At 38.5% G+C, this 20,862-nt stretch overlaps 2 protein-coding genes across 2 annotated transcripts in view; one reads left to right on the top strand and one right to left on the bottom strand.

Annotated features, from left to right (window-relative positions):
- Nucleotides 1–2,165: 2,165 nt before the first annotated feature.
- Nucleotides 2,166–18,487, top strand: phf3 (PHD finger protein 3). The gene is made up of 16 exons (XM_061744707.1): nucleotides 2,166–2,295; nucleotides 6,613–6,866; nucleotides 7,401–7,517; nucleotides 8,801–10,115; nucleotides 10,270–10,546; nucleotides 10,901–10,952; nucleotides 11,746–11,860; nucleotides 11,983–12,139; nucleotides 12,249–12,365; nucleotides 12,928–13,050; nucleotides 13,160–13,301; nucleotides 13,409–13,595; nucleotides 13,700–13,847; nucleotides 14,874–14,963; nucleotides 15,740–15,935; nucleotides 16,042–18,487. Exons 2-16 carry the CDS (start codon nucleotides 6,629–6,631, stop codon nucleotides 17,772–17,774), a joined length of 5,007 nt encoding a protein of 1,668 aa, XP_061600691.1. The 5' UTR covers nucleotides 2,166–2,295; nucleotides 6,613–6,628; the 3' UTR covers nucleotides 17,775–18,487.
- A 419-nt stretch (nucleotides 18,488–18,906) lies between these two features.
- Nucleotides 18,907–20,862, bottom strand: part of eys (eyes shut homolog) — a 235,197-nt gene continuing 233,241 nt past the window's right edge. Inside the window, exon 51 of the mRNA XM_061744588.1 lies at nucleotides 18,907–20,111. Coding sequence (XP_061600572.1) covers nucleotides 18,919–20,111 — 1,193 coding nt within the window. The 3' untranslated portion in view covers nucleotides 18,907–18,918. The remainder of the gene's footprint in view (nucleotides 20,112–20,862) is intronic.

Consider the following 20,862-nt stretch of genomic DNA (forward strand, 5'->3'; position numbering starts at 1 on the left):
TCACATTCACAATGATCTGAAATGTGGTTGTGTTATTTTTCTCTCTCTTTTGTTGTTTTGTTTTATATATTTATGAAATGTTTTATCTTCCGAAATGTGATTAATGTAACTTATTTAAATGTAGCTTAAGATAATGTGGAATAATTCACTATTACAATTTTTCATAGTCTTTTCTGTTTGAACACTAACAATACAGTAAAGCCAAAGTAAGATGTAAGTCGCTTTGGATAAAAGCATCTGCTAAATTACAATAGTAGTAGTAGTAAAAATAAATGCTAAATTATAAAACAATTCATAAAAATAACATTATACATATATAATATGTAATTGAATATATCATTAATATAATATAATATAATTCAGATTCAGATGAATTTATTAATCCCTTTGGGAGGTTCCCTCAGGGAAATTGACATCTCCATCTCACACACACAGCACTCTCATTTAAAAATCAAACACCCCAAAAGCCAAACCCCTATACAAAGATAGAACATTTAAAATAAAGATAGAAATAGAAATAAAAGGTAAAAACTAAAATAAGAATATAGATAAAAAAAGTGTCGTGTAATATTAGTTATTGCACTGTCCTGGTAACTGCACAGTTATTGTACACTGACTGACCCCCAACAGTCCCTCTGTTCTTCAGGTCTTCTTGGCCCTCCTCCCCCCCAGGGAGGAGCTGAACAGTTTGATGGCACGGGGGACGAAGGAGTTCCTCAGTCTGTTGATCTTGCACTTGAGGAGGAGCAGTCTCTCACTGAACCGGCTTCTATGGCTGCTGATGACAGTGTGCAGAGGGTAGTTGGCATTGTCCAAGAGTTTGTGCCAGGAGTATATAATAATATAATAAAGTAATATAATATAATATAATACAATTTAATATATAATATAATTTAATACAATTTAATATATAATATAATATAATAATGTAGCATGAACCAGAGCCATTAAATACTCCAGCATATTCCAAACAGAAGCACGTGACTGGCCGCGCCGCCTGCCAGGGGTTTTGCAGCAACATGTTTTATGGCATTTAAACTATACCTCTGATTGTATTCTTCTTCTAGACTGAACAGATATTTGTATATCATTTATCCAAGTAAGGTTTCTGGAAATAAAATTGACTGGATAAAAACATCTGCTAAATGACAATATGTAGTAGTAGTAGTAGTAGTAAAAATAAATGCTAATTTATAAAACTATTTATAAATACAACATCATACATATATAATATTAAATTGAATATAGAATATTTAATATAATATAATATAGTATAACATAATATAATAAATTGATATATAATATAATATAATACAATTTAATATAATACATGAATATATAATATAATACAATACAATTTAATATATAATATAATATAATATAATACAATACAATACAATATAATATAATATAATAATGTAAAATATAATACAATACAATTTAATATATAATATAATATATAATATAATACAATACAATTTAATATATAATATAATAATAATACAATACAATTTAATATATAATCTAATCTAATCTAATACAATACAATACAATACAATATAATGTAATATAATAATATAAAATATAATATAATATAATGTAATATAATAATATAAAATATAATATAATACAATCAAATTTAATATATAATATAATATATAATATAATACAATACAATTTAATATAATATAATATAATATAATATAATATAATATAATATAATATAATGCAATTGAATATATAATATAATATATCATATAATACAATACAATTTAATATATAATATAATATAATATAATATAATATAATATAATATAACATAATTGATATAATATAATACAATACAATTGAATATATAATATAATATAATATAATATAACATAATATAATATAATACAATACAATTGAATATATAATATAATATAATATAATATAATATAATATAATATAATATAATATAATATAATATGATATAATATAATACAATTGAATATATAATATAATATAATATAATATAATATAATATAATATAATATAATATAATATAATATAATATAATATAATATAATATAATATAATATAATATAATATAATATAATATAATATAATATAATATAATATAATATAATATAATACTCAGCACATGAGCCATAAACAGAAACCACGTGACCGGCGCCGCCATGAGGGTTTTGCAGCAGCGGGACGAATGACGGCGAGTTAGAGGAAGTTAGTGGCAGCAGCTGCGCTAGTATGTAACCTCACACGAGTTGGCAACAGCAGCGCAGTAAGACAGAGGTGAGAGTCGCACACACCGATATTATATTATATTCAACCATTCCCAAATATCCACAGAGCAGCTGCAGAGAGCGATGCGTGCGCATGTTTGCAGCCCTGCGGCTACAAACAAACCTGCTAGCGAGGCCCTGCTGCAGACGATTAGCATCCGTCTGTCTGCCCATAAACCACACACATTTAGCCGCATGTGCTAGTGATCTGGCTGCATGCATTATCAACTGTGGAAGTGTTATTTTTGCAGCAGCGATACCGTTTGAAACAACCCCATGGTTTGGTGTGTAAGTCCCTCCACAAGTTAGCATGCTGTGTTGCATGATGGCGATCTCAGGCGCTTGTTGTTGCCGTGCTAACATGCTAAAGTGACATTATTTCATGTGCTGTTACTTGAATATGCTGGGAGACAAGTTGTTTAGGTATTTTGTTAATTATACCTCACTTCTGGACCGTATTGGGTTGTGTAGTCGATGTGCTTTTTGATTTAAAAACACAGACTTGTGGATTATTTGCCCCCAGACTCATTCGTTCACATTGTCCAAATTGGGAAGGGGTTTGTTTTCATTTGTTGAAGTAGTTCTAAAACACCGTGCTAATGTGGCATTAATTTTCCCCCTTTGTAAACGTGAAGTCGCCACGGAAGTGTTGAAGATGTTATCAACCCTGGTTTAACGGAGCAGCTCTGGAGCCTCCCAAAGTTTGAGCCAGTGTTGTGGTCATGTTGGTGATAACTGTCAACCCCGGTGGCTGCAGTAGTCCAGGGGCCAGAGCCCAACATTTCACTTGTTAGTACCACTCAAGGTGACCAAACTTAATTGTGATTTTTGAAAAGATCCATGTCTGTATATGATATTTTGGTATGATAACCCTCCCTGAGTGGCAGCTGTATCATAGTTATCAGCTCATGAAGTTACCATCCCCTTCAGAAAATTACATTTTAGATGCTGGTGCATATCCTGGTTTAGACTCATGTACAGGATATCTGTCAATGTTTCACAATATTGTAGGGGGGTAACGATACACTAATCTCACGATAACGATACGATACGATATTATAGCAGTATTTTTTTAACAACCTTGCATGAGGAACATATGACTGGAAAAAATTGTATTTTATTTGAAAGACACAAAATACAAAACAATACTGTGCATTTGCCCTATTGTTACAGTTTGTAATGCTTTATAACTGTTTAAGTTTTAAAGAGAAAGCCAGGCCAACCATTTTCCACAAACTGAACTAAAAGTAAATGTCATGTTTGCATTATGATCTTCAGTTTCATACAAGTACAAATATTTTGCCACAAACTGAATAGTTTCTCTCATGTATGATTTGACTTTTTTCGTTTCCAGAAATTTAACAACTAAAATTAAATAAATAAATAAATAAAAGTAAATAAATACATACAATTTTACATCATGAAAAAGATTGATTCATGCTCACCTTATAAGTGTAAGAGGAGATTTATTTTTTGTTAAGAAGGTTATTTTTGTAATTCAGGGTTCATTATTTTATAAATATATTCTTTATATTCTGTAAATCAGGGACTATAATGACACTAGTCAGTTTATCTGTAGTTGTTAATACTGTATGTTTTAGATTACAGTACGGCACTAGGTGCTGTGTTAATGTTCTAAAATCCTACGCTGTTGAGGGACATTAAAGTACACTCCAACTCGGAAGAAGTTTTCCCGTGTTTATCCTACTCACGACCCGAAAAAGGTTTAATTTAATAAGGTATGGCTTAACTCTACACCAGACTTAAAAGTTCAGAGCTCAAAACCCCGCTAGAGTCCCGTGATCGGGACCGCAAAAAGGTACTACTTTCTTCTGAGCGGAGTAAGATTTTGGTCCGCGGGTCGAGGCGCGGTCGCCACGCGCGGTCGGATGCGCGTTCGGATGCGCGTTTCTAGTCAAAACAATAGATTAATATTAATAACCCAGTATCGCGATACACCTTGTCACCTCCACGACACGTTTCGTGGCGTTTTTGTATCGCAAAATTTCGTGGCACGATATATTGTTACACCCCTACAATATTGTCTTTGGTATAATTTTAAAGGAGACCTTTTAAGCATTCATTCAAGCTAAGATGTGAATCTTTCTGACCAACATCGAGGTCACTGCAGCTCTTTAAACTATAAACAACACACATTTTTACACAATTTTCCCCTAAATGATATACTATCTTTTAGCCCTGTGTCATCTAGGAACAACAGAGACACAAAATACAAAAACTGGAATACTCAGAGGACCATAAGGATTCAGGAAATGTATAATATACCCCATAATATATCATTGTTGCAGGTCATTGTGAGCCTTAAACTAGAAGAGCATCATTAGGCTCCTATGAAACTATAACAGCCACTAATGTCACAAACTGGTCTTTATCATGCAAATACATGATGTAAAGGACACCACAATAAGATAAGGAACCAGGATTCAGGAAATGTATAATACACCCAATTTAGAATCATCAATTAACCTGAAGGGGGTGGTAACTTCATGAGCTGATAACTATGATACAGCTGCCACTCAGGAAGGTTATCATACCAAAATATCATCTATAATCATGGATCTTTTCAAAAATCCTAAGTAAGTTTTGTCACCTTGAGTGGTACTGATATCTGGTCTGGCCCATGGACTAAAGGCTGTCATTCACAACAGCTGCTTTGAAGCATTAAACATTTAAAGGTTTCTTTCAAATGAATGGGTTGTTGGTTGACACATGCTATCTAGGGCTGCAACTAACGACTATTTTAATAGTCGACTAGTCACTGACTATTGAAACGATTAGACGACTAATCTGATAATTAGTAATTTTTTTAAAATTTAGTATGAGGTTGCTTTAATTATGTGGCAAATGATAATAAACACAAGAATGATGGGCACTAGAGCCCTGCTATAGCGGGACTGTTTTCTTCATCCTGCTCCTGCTGCATTTCTGACCATTACCACCCGCAACGTGTGTGTTACACTCCCGCCCGCTCCCGCAAAACTGAGAATTCATGCCCGCAGGGCGCACCATAATAGAGATGCATTGATTTAGAGTCTTCTCCGTCCCGCAAGAGAAATGTCCTGGACAAATCTATCTGTTTTAATGTTAACATGTTCATTGTGGAGCTTGATGGATAATGGACAGATCATAGGCACCTGACTGAAAGTTGGATGCAAATCCATCATTGACTACGTTTACATGCAGTCAAAATTCGGGTTATTGCTAATGTTCCGGTTACTGAGACATTCGGAATATTCCGTTTACCTGGTAATTAATCATTTGGGATATCTCGATCAAACCAGCGACGCACGGAGAACGTCATGACGCAATTACCGTCATTTCCGCTTCTTCTTCCTGTATCCAAATTCAAAACAAATGCTGCTTCGCGCAACTTTTCACTCACCTTCTTGTAAATCTCGCTATCCCGGTACTTTCTACCGTCTACAAATTCCAAAATGTTCATATCCTTCATTACATTTATACAATGATTAGTCTCCTCCTCACTCCAAAAGTGTGGCGTGGTCTTGCGTTTCTCCATGTTTATAAGAACTTCCTGGACTCAAAAGACCAGGATTCCTTGCGAACAGAGCATGTGCAGAAAACAAATTCATGTTCCGTTTGATCGGGATATTCCGTTAGACGTTTACATGTCCGAATATTCGGGTTTTAAAAGGAGTAAACCAGGGGTCAGGGGGCAAATTCGGGTTATTCAAAGGGGTAGTTGGTGTTTACATGTCCGTGCAAATTTGGGTTATTGCCAATATTCGGGTTTTAAAAGGGTTATTGAGTGCATGTAAACGCAGTCATTGTCGTCATTATCACACAAGCTTTTTCGCCTTTCGTGCACGCATCAATTATGGTTGAGGTTATAGCAACGAGAGTAGCTGTGAGTGGCTCAAATAATACTAATAAATAACATGAAATAAACAAAGTTAACGAATTAAACAAATTAAATTAACAAATGAAAATAGGCTTAATATCTTACCAAGGCGAGTCCGTTTCGTTCAACACTTCGTTCAACACTTCGTTCAACGTCGGCTTTGCAAACCTTGCAAGTAATCGATTTATTCGCCGTATGGAGGCTAAAATGCTCCCAAACTTTTAAAGTTTTATTACCCGCAGCTGCGCTGAGACGCTATCGTGCATGCGCGACTCTCGGCAGAGATTGTATTGAAGTGAGATGCCTCACTCCATTGGAAAAACACGTCTGGTGACAATTGTCGACAATGGAATTCATTGTTGACAATTTTGATTATCGATTTTTGTCAACGAATCGTTGCAGCCCTAATGCTATCTCTCCATCCTGTCTGTGTTTGGTTTGATTCAGGAAGCCAGCAGCATTCATGGATATTGTGGACACCTTTAACCATTTAATACCCAGTGATCAGTTGGATGACTCCCTGGTAATAGGCCAGAACTTGGAATGTGAAGCCAGGAATGAGTTTGGGACAGGACTCAAACTGGAAGAGTCACTGAAGAACATGCTTAGTGATAAAGATCCCATGTTTGGATGTGCAACTTCTCAGTTGAGTGAAGATCCTGAAAATGAAGACCCTGCTTTTCAGATCGCTGGCTCGGCAAGTATGTCCGCAGACAAAAGAGTGAGCAAAATGTGTCGATTTTTGTTTTAACATTGAATAAATAATAACTAGTCCATGTATTTGTTGATACTTTATGAGACTATCAAAAACGAAAAACAGGGTAAGTTACATTTAACTAAAAAGCCCTATAGAAATCTTTAAATATGAACTAACAATTTAACTTTTCTTTTAACAGTGAATCACTTTTTTTTCAACACTAGTTTTACTCAGTTGAATTTTACCTTACTTTGGCAGGTCTCCTAATACAAGGAGATACAGATAAAGTCCTCATAGTGAACAGCTGTGTGCAGTCAAACCTTGTATTTCAGGTATATGATTAGTAACATTAAATCCACACTTAGATTTATGTTTCTTTAAACATTTTATTTAAAAAAGGATGGCAGTGAGTGAATGAGCATTATAAAGGTGTCTATTTAAAGACTGTTAGTTCTTTTGTAGCAGAATTCTTGCACTTAAATTCTCCCAAATGAATCTAACTTTTATGTATTTTTTCCATTTTTTATTGCCTTTGCAGATGCTGATAGCAGCTCCACATCTGCTGGTGTCACAAGTGGAGTAAAAGTAGCAGAAACCACACAAGTTAAGCAGCTTGTTGACGAGCAGAAGAAACGTCCAGGCAGTTTAGACTACGGTAAATCTGTACTCATTTGATATACATTAGGACTGTCAACGTTATTGCAATGATGCTCTTATCATATTTTATAGTGATGCACCGATTGTTCGGTAACCGAAATTGTTCGGCCGAAAATGGCAAAAAAACACTTTCGGTGTTCGGTGGAATAAGTGGGAAAAAAACCGAACAATTAATAACGGCGTTGTAATATAAGGAAATAGACTGGCCGCTCCGTAACTGTTGCGCACCACATAAATCGTTGGCCAACCAAAAACGAACCACATAAGAATTTAACTAACATTCACCAGCAGGTGGAACCAAAACAACATAAATCAATCTATTACAGGTGCGTTTAGATGAGGAAATCAAACAGCGAAGAGCGTGGAGTGAAGTGTTGCGGTGCAAACATGTCAGCAGTGTGGAAGTATTTTAGAGTGGCAAAGAATAAAACAAGAATGGCTGTTTGCAATGAATGTTCTGCTCAAATATCTAGAGGGGGCACATCTGCAAAGTCTTTCAGCACTACAAGTTTGATTTATCATTTGAAATGATAAAAAACCCTGAGCGCTTTAATGCATTTTTATTGTTTTAAGGCCTATGTTACAATGTTCAGTCAGTTAAGCCTAACGTAAGCTCAAAGATGGCCAAAAAATTTATTTAGCTAATTTAAGTTATTGTTCTTTGCTGGTATAATGTCTGCTGGAATATTTAAGAAATGATGGGAAATTAAAACATTTTCAGTTTTTTATGTTCAACAAATGTTTTCTACCTTGTAATTTTGTAAAAGATTTTTTTCTTTTAAAAGCATGCCTAAATCAAATTTATTTGATTTATGCAATGGTGAAAAAATTGGCAAAATAAATGAAAAACTGCGAAGAACCATGTTCGGTATTGTTCGGTATTCGGCCAAGTGTTTATTATTATTTTCGGTTTCGGCCACAAATTTTCATTTCGGTGCATCACTAATATTTTCTTTTTGTTGGGTTAAAAATGGCCAAATATAATCAGATTCATGGACCCCACTAAAGTTCATCTGCTGGTGGTAATTCACCGTAGCATTGTTTCACAATAGCAATACAAATCAAGGAGTAAGTGCTCTCAGTATCACATGCAACTGTCTAAGCTCCCTCAGTAATAATAGAATATCTGTATGTAACATATTTACATACGATTTAAGTAAACATTTAAAAAGAAATCTAACAAATGTACGATTATTTGCAAAATTGAGTCATTTGACAGTGTTAACATTTCTATATATTTATAGTAGATGGTTTACAAGTTTTTTTTTTTTCATCTAACAGAATTTACCAGTGGGCAGCAGCGTAACATGTCCACTAACACCTTAATTCGAGGACGACCAGGAAGGAAACCAGCTAACAGGCTAAGCAAGTCGTTTGTTATTGAGAAAGGAGTTAAGGGCGTGCAGCTGAAGGAAGAACTGACTCTGGGAGGCCGCATTAACATCAATGATCTTGATGGTGGCTTATGGCTGAAACCTACAGTTGTATTGAGACGGCTGACGGTCACAATTGGAGGATTTAAGATCGAGTTGCTTCCAGGGCCCTCCTACATGGATACTGATGAAACAAACCAGTCGGCATGCTACGGCGATAGTTTCTCTTACGATCCTGAAATTGGTGTAGGCATCATGTCTGATGCTGTTGTTAATGTACAGAATGCCAGACCTGAGAATGTGGCAGACATGGATGTGGCTGAGAAGAGCTCTGCAGATGATACTTCTCTTGGCCTGGGTCCATATGTGAATCCTAACGACGTGCAGACCTCCAATGGGACATTGTTAGAAAACACTTGCACGAAAGAGACAAAACATGACGATCAGAGTTCTTCCGAAAAGCTTAAACATGTCAGTGAAGAAGTACACAGTGTCGTCCAGCCACGCAGCAGTGAGAATAACACAGCTGCTGTTGGTGATAAAATTGATGGCAAAGAGAAGCACACTGAAGTCAAAAGCCCGATCAAGTCTAAGCCAGGACTGACATCAATCAAGAGCAAAGATTTAGTGTCCTGTAAAAGAAGCAACATGATTAAAGAGCAAAATGCATCCCAAAGCAAGCCATCCAAAATTATCCAAAGAGGAGACCTGCTCAAAATGAAATCTCCGAAAGATAAAAAAGATGCTTCCCCTTTGAAAAGGCCTGCAGAAACTCCTCAAAGTGAGAATGCTACTAAAGTGCAAAAGATACATGCTGCAGGGGATGTTAAAGTGACGCCCAAGTCACCGAGCACACTGAGCCCTGTGGCAAAGAAGGTCCCATCGTCTGGAAACCGTGCTGATCATCAGGGGCCGGTGAAACAAAGTAATCCTCATCAAAGCTCCAAAGCTGAACCCGTTCATCAGAGTCACTCTGGAAATTCTTTGAAACCCCCTCAAGAGGGAGGGCAGGAGAAGTTCAAACTGAAAAAGCTAGAAAAGATGCTTCAAAGACACAAAAGTAGAAATTCAAGAAGCATCTCTGTGGAAGAGCCTCAGCTCTTTATTCCAGATAACGCTCCTGCTGTGAAGAAGGAAACTGTTGAGGAGCAACCTGCAAACAGCGAGAGTGTTTGGGACGGGAACAACTGTTGTGGCCTGTGCAAAAAACACCACAATAACATGTAAGTGTTGCTCTGCATCATTTATTTAGAAGTTTTATACAGCATGAGATTTTAGTTAGAATAAGATTTTATGAAAAATAATCTGTTTGTCTCTCATTGTCATTTACATTGCTTAGCAAGACGCGCCTTTTAATGATATTTATACTTTGTTTAGGTTCATGGTAGGCTGCGGTCGCTGCGACGACTGGTTCCACGGAGACTGTGTTGGTCTTGACCTCGCCAAAGTACATGAAATGGAGGAGGAAGACCAGATGTACGTGTGTTTGAAATGCTGTGAGGAGGAAAGCAAGAAGGTGGAGCCTGAGCCCCCAACTCCTGCCAAGCTGGAGATACAAGAAAAGACGGAAGCAGAGGATCAAAAGCTGCCTCCCAAGGCCCGTCCAGGATCCTCCCAGACGCTGACGTCAGGCGGGGTTAGACCATTTAGAGATGTAAGTGGGGTCTCCTCGAGTTCCTTGAAAATATGTTTGTATATACTTGGTATTTACTTTTACCACTATACAATGGTTTGTTTTCCTTTTGGCTTTACTTTGGCTGTGTAAGAGGTGTACACCTGGGACACAAAGTGCACTCACACACACTTTTCACACATAAAGATCACATCAGTGCTGGACTTGTATTTCTTTGTTGTGACTTGGGAGTTACAATGTTTCAACATGTTTTTTTTGGTACTTTTCAAGTATATTTTTGTAATTTTGTAACTATTTTCTATAAATTATACTAACTATAAATAACTATAAATTAACTAAATTAACTTCTGATTTACATTTTTTCTTCTTCAACAGGATCCAGAAAGCAGCCAGTCTACAGGTGCCAAAGAAGGAGCTCACAAAACAGGTACTTATTAGCAGTAAATATAAACTAAGGTTTAATTCTGTTCTGTTTTGACCACCACGTTGGGTTTGAAGTCACGCTGGCTTCCCCTGGTTCATGGTTCAATGTCCTTGCAATAATGTAAACAAGCTTCACCAAGGACTTTCACAACAAACAAGTCTGCAACAGTTTTACATTAACACACAGGATGATCGCATTACTTTTACTATTCAAATTAAAAGAAAACGTTATAAGTTTATGCAACCAGTTTAGAGAGCACATTTAATCACAGATGCAATCAGATTATAAACAAAACTTGGTTAAATATTTATACAACCACAAAAATGTAGATAACCTTGACTTATAAAAAGGAAGAAGGAAAAAAGAGAGAGGAAAAAAAAAGGTCCTGCTGCATTTTTCTGTGTGCTGTTGAAGACATGAGCTGGTTGCTGTCCTGTGGTGCATGTTGCACCGTGAGCAGGAGCAGCATTTTGGGGCTTTCAAAGAGAACTGAATATAAGAAAAAAGTTAACAAATTGGGTTCCTTTAAAACGCTGCTAGTAATTTTTGTTATTATCACTTCCCTGCTTTTTTTTTTTTTTTTTGCAATTTGTTAACTATTGAAGGGAATAAAATCCTTATATACTGTTTTTGAAACTGCGCAACAGCTAAACATTTAAACATTTTTCTCTGTCTAAGGTATTTTCGTATATATCATGTTTTTGAAACGGAGCGCTTTTAAATTTAATATTTTGCAAACTCATGACTGCAGATTTTTCCCACCTACTCACTAGACGTCGTCATTCTGTTTTCACAGGAGTTCTGTCCAGATACGAGATGAAAAGTAAGTCTTTGGCTTCAAAGAAACCCGTATCTGTGGATGCAATCAGGAGGAGCGTGCGTGATTCTCTGAGAGAGATCCTCAGCCAGAGGTCAGTATTTCAGGAGTGAAAGTATTTAATGGTGATGTTTTAAAATATTAAAATCTTGAATAATTTTTATTAAATCTAAACAACATCCTGCAAGATGAAACTGGAAATGATTTGTGTTTTAGGTTGAAGGATTCTGATCTGGATGTGATGGTGGAGAGGGCCTCTGAAGTTGCCAAGAAGACGGAGAGAGAGTTGTTCCACCTGTTTAAAGACACAGACAACAAATACAAAAACAAGTACAGAAGTCTGATGTTCAACCTGAAAGATACAAAAAATAATGTAAGTACACTTTTTTTCTACCGGGATAATCAGGGATTTCTTTTTTTTTAAACATAGTTTCATTATTATATTTCTATTATGTGTTTTTTGTTTTGTTGTTTTGCCGCAGGTCCTCTTTAAAAGGGTTCTCAAAGGAGAAATTTCTCCTGGTAACCTAATTCGCATGAGTCCTGAGGAGCTGGCCTCAAAAGAGTTGGCTGCTTGGCGACAACGAGAGAACAGACATGTAAGTGATGCTCAAAGTTCCCATCAAATAAAAATTGTGCTACTTGTATAAAAAAAAAAGTTGCAAGAGAAAATTAAAGTTTTCCTGATAGAGGGTCGCAAAGGGAAGCTGTTTTCTTCCCAGCAAGCCCAGTTTTCTCTGATTGCTCAGCGTCTGCAATGACTTGATCAGGGCATGAGTGCCATTTCAATACTGTTCAGCTGTAAAAATTCTAAATCTGAAGTGTTTGATTAGACACAAAATTAGGACATGTCCCCAAGTGCTCGGTGTCCCACTGTGCAAGATGAAGTGCATAAACACAAAAACCACTAATTCAGTTTCATGGAAACTGCAATGCTTTGCCTTTGCGTTTTAAGAAATGTGTTCCAGTTTACAGGGAGATGTTGTAAGTCACAGTTTCTAAAAAAGTTGATATCATTTGTAAGCATAGCAGACATTCTGCACAAAACCTTTTGACTTTGAACATAGTTTTCTGAGAGGATGTTTTCTGTATTTGGTTTTATTGGAATTTGGTTTTCTGTTACAAATTGCTAAAGTTAAAAATTGATTTTTCATTTTACAGACAATTGAGATGATTGAAAAAGAGCAACGGGAGGTGGAGAGGCGACCCATCACTAAAATCACACACAAAGGTGAAATTGAAATTGAGAGCCAGGAACCAGTTAAAGTACCAGAAACTGTAGAGGTAAGGATCACTTTAAACACTCCTCTTCTATTTATTTACATTTAATATATCATAGAAAAAAGTACAACTGAGACACTTTATGGGCTTCTCCATTTGTCATCTTCTGCAGATCGAGCCTCCGCCGAAAGTGACTGAAGAGATAGGAGAACCTCCCAAAACTCCGGAGAAGAAAGCAGAGGATACCAAGATGAAGGACACTACAAGCCTGCACAAGTCTCATTTATTTGATCTACACTGCAAAATCTGCACAGGTAAACCCCGGTGTGAGAAAGACTTTGGTCCCAGTGATTCATCCCTCCCTTACTCAGCATTTGAGTATACGTTTTCAAAACTGTGGTGTTGCATTTACTTGTTTAAGGTCGCATGGCTCCTCCAGTGGAAGAGGCACCAACTAAAGTGGTCAAAGTTGCAACCACCGTCATTCGGAGGCAGTCAACCAAAACAGAGGAGACAAAGAGCACAACAGCGCCTGCAGTGGACGATGACCTCCACCTCACGGTTTTAGAGGAGAGTTTCCGAAACTCCCAGTCAGGCTTTGAGGCCAGGTCAGCAGTTATTCCAGACACTCTGTGTGTTTTTGCTATGTAACTTGTTTTTGCATACTCGCTTCGCTGACACGGTGTTTCCTTTTTTTTTTTTCGTCCCACAGGTCAGATCATTTAACTGGAAGAGATGAAGAGAATGCTTTCCTTTCCAACCTGAAGCCCCTTTGGCGAGGATTCATTCATATGCACTCTGTGGCAAAGTTTGTGACGAAAGCTTTTCCCGTTTCTGGCATTTTGGACAATTTGACAGAGGTGAAGTAAACACAGATGAATTCATTTAGTTTGAATAGCTGTTGTGAAGAATTTTTAGACCAGGGGTGTCAAACATACGGCCCGCGGGCCGGAACCGGCCCCCAAGGAGGTTCGATCAGGCCCGCGGGATAATTTAAAAGTGAAAAAATGCATAAAAGACATGGAATTCAAATTTTTAATAAGATGCAATTCATGTATTATCCGCTAGGGGGCGCACTGTTTTGATCAGAGTAGAAGACTTTTTTATAAATCTCATTTAATCTTAAAGTGCATTACTATATTTTTCAATACCAATTAATTGTTAAAGTTTTGTGCCTTTGCACAAATCAGTGGGATCAGTTGCAATGCATATATGTGAATGATAAAAGTAAATTACACATTTGTCTAAGGAAATATGAGGTGTTCCATGAAATGTTTTGTAAAAGGAATGTTCATTGAATTTCAACATTTTTCTAATGTTCTTGCGCTTTTTTACACCAAAACAAAGGAAAGACATGATATTTTGAGTGCGACTTCCATACATGCTATAATATAGCATGTATGGTATAATTTTAATGGTCTGGCCCACTTGACATCTACCGAGGCCGTATGTGGCCCTCGATGTGAAATGAGTTTGACACCCCTGTTTTGGACTTTAAATGTCATCAGTAACAGACCACAGGCTTTCAAGAATGTGCTTAAATAAAAAAAATATAAAAAGACAAACTTCACTACAGAAGAAAACTTAGATTCTGCTTGATATGAACCTTGATGTAGGTAGCCATATTATTGATAAAGGAACAAGAAGTCCTTCAGACTTAATTGTTATATCCTTTGTGGTATGAAGAGTTCAAGTTATCACTGTAAGGTTAAACAACCTGCACACGGTAAACAGTCCAAAAACAAGATAATTCTGTTAGGGTGGTGTATGAAAGAAAGCTGCACACACAGGATTAGATCTATTCAAAGTCTGATTTTTATTAAGATAAAAACAACTTTAAATCCTATGAACAAGTGCTTGATGAGTTTGACTAATTTCCTCTCCAGGACCTTCCAGACAGCATCCAGGTCGGTGGGAGGATAAGTCCTCAGATGGTGTGGGACTACTTAGAGAAGATTCGGGCAACAGGGACAAAAGTGAGTTTTAACAAGTGTTTTCCTCAGAAAAGTAAACATCCCAGTATGGCTGCACGATTAATCGTTAAAAAAATTGCGATCTCGATTCATGCTTGAACGCAATCTCATTTCCAAATGACGACGATTTAATTTTTTTTTTTTTTTTTGGATGTTTATTGTTTTTATGTTCAAATTCAGCTGTTACAAAGTTGATGCCAGTCTTTTATCAGGCACCATCATATTTTTTGTAACGTTTACCTTTTGTATCGGCAGCTTCTTAATAGCAGCAAAAGGCAATGGGGGGTTCATCCCAGCCAGAGGAATAATGTGTTGCCTCAGAACTACAGGATCTGTTACAAGTCCCCTTTCTCAAAGGGTGTTCAACTCAGGGAGGAGCAAATATTGTTCAAAATTGTTATTATTGTTTAAATTATTCAAAGGTTTGTGTAAAGAAGACAAGAGATGTTTATTGTTATTATATTTTTGTTCAGCTGTTGCAAAGTTAAAGAAATAAGTGCAATAAATTTTATATTGGAAAAAAATCGTGAGAGAATCGTGATCTCAATTCTAAGCAAAAAAATCGTGATTCTCATTTTGTCCAGAATCGTGCAGCCCTACATCCCATTGATAAATTCACCAACACCTGTATAAATCTTTTCGTGTGGATATGAACAAATCTGTGAGGATTTACAATCTGGATGTTAACGAGAATTAACATCCACATTTCCTTGTGTTTGGGAAATTCCTTGTATGTTAACTTCACATTTGACTGATTCACGCTTTTTGTTTCCTTGAAGGAGGTGTGCTTGGTTCGCTTCTCCCCCGAGTCGGAGGAAGATGAGATCTCTTACACTCTACTGTATGCGTACTTCAGCAGCCGTAGGCGTTTTGGTGTAGTCTCCAATAACCTGAAACAGGTGAAGGACATGTATCTCGTTCCCCTGGGGGCCACGGAAAAAGTCCCCCATCAGCTCGCTCCCTTTGATGGGCCAGGTAACTTGAGGAGTAAAACAATTTTCTGTTTAATAATTATTTGTTCTCAGTAAAATACACAAGCATCTCCAATCGCTCAAAATTAATGAATCCTTTAATTCAACAGGTTTAGAAAACAACCGTTCCAACCTTCTCCTTGGACTCATTATTCGCCAGAGGACGAAAAGGGATTTTCTTCCAGTGGATATAAATGAAACTGGGAGGTTTGTTCCTGAAATCAAGCCCATCTCCTTGTCCACGAAGGCTACCAGACAGACTGAAGAGGAGAAAGAGGAGAAACGTTTCCTGACTTCCTTGACTAGTACGCACAAAAAGGAGGCAGACAAACCCATTGATACTACTGAAAACGAGTTAGTCACGGAGTCACCCGAGGAACCATCTGGAACAGAAGAGCCCAGCAATCAGGACTCACAGAAGCCCCTTCGCTTTCTTCCAGGTGTGTTGTTGGGCTGGGGTGGAGAATTGCCACCTCTGCCAGATGTCGGAGATAAACCTGGAACCACGGGACATGAGGCTGAGAAGACTCAGCCTGCTCCCAAAATGGATGTGTCGGGGGGTAACTTGAAAAGTCCAACATCTGCTGCTGCTCGTTTTATCATCAAGAGGAAAGACGCAAAGCCTGTTAAAGCTGCACCGGAACTATCCAGCCCAGCTGAAGTGTCTGCTTCTCACAACTCGTCTGAAAAAGATGCTGCACCAGTGGTCCATCACGCGCCAGTCACACTGAGAGACAAACCTCCAGATGTATCGACTGAAGCGTTTTTGTCAAGTTTGTCTGTGGCTCCAAGTAGTGTTGGAACTGACAGTACTGCACCGACAAGCAAAAGCAGTGCTGATCCTCTGTCTGAGAATGAAAAAGGACCCACTGAAGGGACTTGTTTGTCCCAGTCAGAATCCCACACTGCATCAGATCCCACAAATGGCTCAAAACCTCTTTTAAGTGGAATATTGAAAAAATCTTCAGTTTATTCCACAGTGGATGAAGATAAAACAGTGCAGCTACAAAATGATAAAGCTAACCTCCCTGATCCTTCAAGCCCTAAACCCATGTTGAGCAGCGCTAGAAAGGATCTAGTGTTACCGTTCCATCAAGGATACTTGCAGCTCTCTAAGGCCAGGCACAAACTTGAACCAAAACAAACTGATATCCCATCGTTTCTCAGTAAGAAGAATGATCCTGGCGTGGGCCAGGTTGGTGCTGTAGTAACTCCTGAAGTGTACACACCTCAAGCAGCGTGTAACACGGAAGCAACTCCACCTTCACACGAGACTGTAACAACCCCAGCCGTCCCAGGACACGACAGCGCCGCACCGTTCTCCCTGCAGCAGCAGCCTCAGGTACCGAGTAGCGATGATTGCTCCACCGCCCAACCTCCTAACACCTTCTCCCCCCCGAACTCAGACCATCAGAATAGTAGCGTTCAAGGATCTCAGGATAGTACCACACATGCTCTTCCTGAACCTCAGCCGCAGCATCCCGAGAGCCAGTCAGAACAATCAGAACAATCCCCGGCTCCGGGCAAAGACTGCAGACGCCTGGACGAGCGGTACATCGACCCGTGGGAAAGGCCGCGCAACTCGGAGGACAGAGATCACCACGGGAGGCACGGCCACCACAGGGATCACCACCACGGTAAAAAGAGCCGGCACCACGACAGGGAGAGGAAGCACGAGCACAGGGACAGGAGCCGGCACCACGGACACTCGGACGACTGGCACAGCGAGAGGAGGAAAGACCGGCACCACAGCGACGAATACGGCAGCCGCCACAAGGACAGACACAGGCATAGACGAGATTCTGATTACGAGAGCGACAGGCGAAGTTCAAAAGACAGTTAATCTTGCTTTTTTAATTATTTTTTTTCAAAGCCCCACTGGAAAGTGTTTGGGGCTCATACAGACGTTTAGCTTGGTACACGCCACTAACTATACCGACTGCTGGTGGAGTTGTTTCATATATCAGCTTATTCTGTATGCCAAAATTCCATGTTGCGGGATTACCCTTTTATCCATCCGTTTTCTAGACTTGCTTCCCCGAGTTCAGGCCACGGGGGTGCTGGCAGATGTTCCAGACGTCAGCAGATGAGAAGCGTGGTGTATCGGAGGGTCAAATTTGAAATGATTTCAGTGGGATTGTGTCAGCACAGCAAAGTTTTATTCAGACCACCTTCTACTGTTTAACCTTTTTATTGTACAAACTGTTCATATTGAGCTGCTTTACTAACTTAAATGGCCATTGTTCAACTGTGTGGACCATTGGTGAAAGATTGAAATTGAGCTTCAAATTTTGAATGTAACAGAAAATATTTAACTAAGTATTGATTTTAAATAGCAGCTTTGTCTTTTTTTTCCTTTTAAATTGCTTAAATATTTTATAAACTTGCTTTCTTTTGAGAAAGTATGTACATTTTGGTGTGTAATATACTTTAGAGATGAAGTGTGCCTTTGCACTGTGTGTTTATGTACATTTCGTAATAAAACTAATCCTTTTTTATTGTTGATTACAAAGAAATGTGTTCATTTTTTTTGTAACAGCAGATGAAATTAAAGGAAAACTGAATTTTGGTTTACAGTGAGGGGATAGTGAGCTGTGAGCTTTTTTTTTTAAATGGACTGGATATATTCACTGGAAATCAAAAATTCGTCAGTCACCTTCATTCCCCACCCTTCTGCATTTACCAAGACTTGCAGGACAAATGCTTAGGTGCAGCAGAGAGCTTTGAGTTGGATGAGGGTTTATACCTGATCTACATTATAATTTTAGACACTTGTGCTCCATATAGAAGGAAGGAAAGGACAAATGACACTTATTTTTAAGTAAAAATGAATCATTACCAATTTATATAAGATTTTGTACATTTTTCAGCCTGAACACCAACAAACACTACACAAGCATCGTTATAGGCAAGTTTCTCACAGGCCATCATAAAACAACTACCGTAATATCAACTATCAACTCAAGTTGGGAGTTACAGTTGTACTATTATTCACTGCCCTCATAAATATTAAAACCTTCACTATTTTTAAGAAATGCCACTGGTTTAGTATCTCCATACAAATAAACATTTCTCACACTTCCTTCCAAGCCGTTTGAAAACAAACCAGAGGTGACGACCGACACGTTTCTGTATAATTCAAATCCTCCAAAGTAAAGCAGGCCGCCATAGTTTAAGGCTACATATCGCTCAAACGGGTCCACGTCTTCAAACAGGATTCTCTTGCTGTCCAGGAACGCCTGAATAATGGTGACGTTTAGAGATAAAGACACGTGATGCCACTCGTTGCAGCAGAGGGTGAGGTTTCTGAAAGTCAGAGCAGGGGAAAGTCGCTCTCCAAGATTGACAGCGATTTTCAGATGGCCCCTCTCCAGTCCGACAGCGAGGTAGTCGTCGTCTTCGTGTTCGGCCCTTCCCATCCACATGATCAAGCCATCGCTGGAGCTCGTGTGGACGCTGAAGGAAACCTGAGTGTATTTTAAGTCTCTCGTGTTGAATCGTGAGTCTGTGTATTTAACGTAGGAGTTTCCGACAAATTTCAAAGTGTCCATGGAAATTTCCGTGTCGCAGTATGTTCCTCCCCATCCTAAGGGGCATATGCAGTTGTATGAGGTGACTGTAGAGGGAGCACACACTGAGCCGTGTCTGCAGAGGTTGTTGATGCAGCTTATACTCTGGTTACACACAGTCCCGGTCCACAACGGTGAGCACAGACACGCGAAGGAGTCGCTCCCCGTGGTCCTGCAGAGACCTCTATTCTGGCAAACCTTGTACCCGCAGGCAGTCCCATCCCAGTCGCCGACGTTTGCCCCACCAACAGCTCCTGTCTCTGTTAACTCCAGTTCTAGACCGTTAATAATAAGTTCTCTCAGACCACCGGTGAAGCTCATAGGCTCCTCTTCAGTTGCATCCGGGGTGACGAGGTTCAGAGCGGACACGCCTCCGACAAAGATGTCGGTAGCGACGTCCAGAGTGGTCATTCCCTCGGTCCCGTTCTCCCTCACCTCTCCGTCATCCAGACTGAGGAAGCCTTGGTGACCGGTTCGCCCAGCCTTCAACGTGTGCCAGGTCCGGCCACGGGAGTCCACTTTTCCAGCGGACTGGAGGATGTGGACGCCATCTCCTAGATTGTATCGCAGCTGCACAAACCCAGACGTCAAGGAGAGACAGAAGAAATCCCCTGAACAAACAAAACGGAAAACAAATTTCACCACAGATTTCATGTTTTTACTCGCAAACCGTTATTTATGCATTTCTTGTGCATCCAACGATACCCATGGAGTCTTGCTGGGCCTTGGAGTTGGCCCAAAATAAAATCAATGATGAGACCTAGATCATCATAATTCCGATGGCGGAGATAACTTGCTCTAAGCATTCTTTTTAAAGTGGCTAGACTGATAACTATACCATGTCGGGTGGCTAGAGTTGCCAGCATTTCTTTTTGCGCTATGCCTAACCCATGGTAAATTCTTAGGAGATCCATGTTTAAAGGATCTTAATGCTCTTATTGCTGATAAGGGACGCATTACAGCACGATTGAATATAACGTGCGCACGTTATATTATATTATATTATAATATATATATATATATATATATATATATATATATATAATATAATATGCGCACAATTTTCCAAAATGTGCGCATGCTTTGTTAATCATACCCACGCTTTAATAAATTGTGCTCACGATGAAGCATAACGTGCTCTCGATTAACTTTAACGTGGCCACAAAGTTACTTTTTTTTCTTCACTTGAGCTCTTAGAGGCTCCGTAGAAACAACATTTTCTCAAGTTATTTATATATTTGTCCTTCTCTGGCTAACTTCATAATGTTTCGTGTATTTCTACTCCACAATATCCATCAATTTATCATATTCAGGGTCATGGGAACGCTGGACTTTGGAGTCCCAGCTGCTTCCCAATGAGAG

The sequence above is a fragment of the Cololabis saira genome, chromosome 17 (assembly GCF_033807715.1).
Source record: "Cololabis saira isolate AMF1-May2022 chromosome 17, fColSai1.1, whole genome shotgun sequence".
Taxonomy (NCBI): Eukaryota; Metazoa; Chordata; class Actinopteri; order Beloniformes; family Belonidae; genus Cololabis; species Cololabis saira.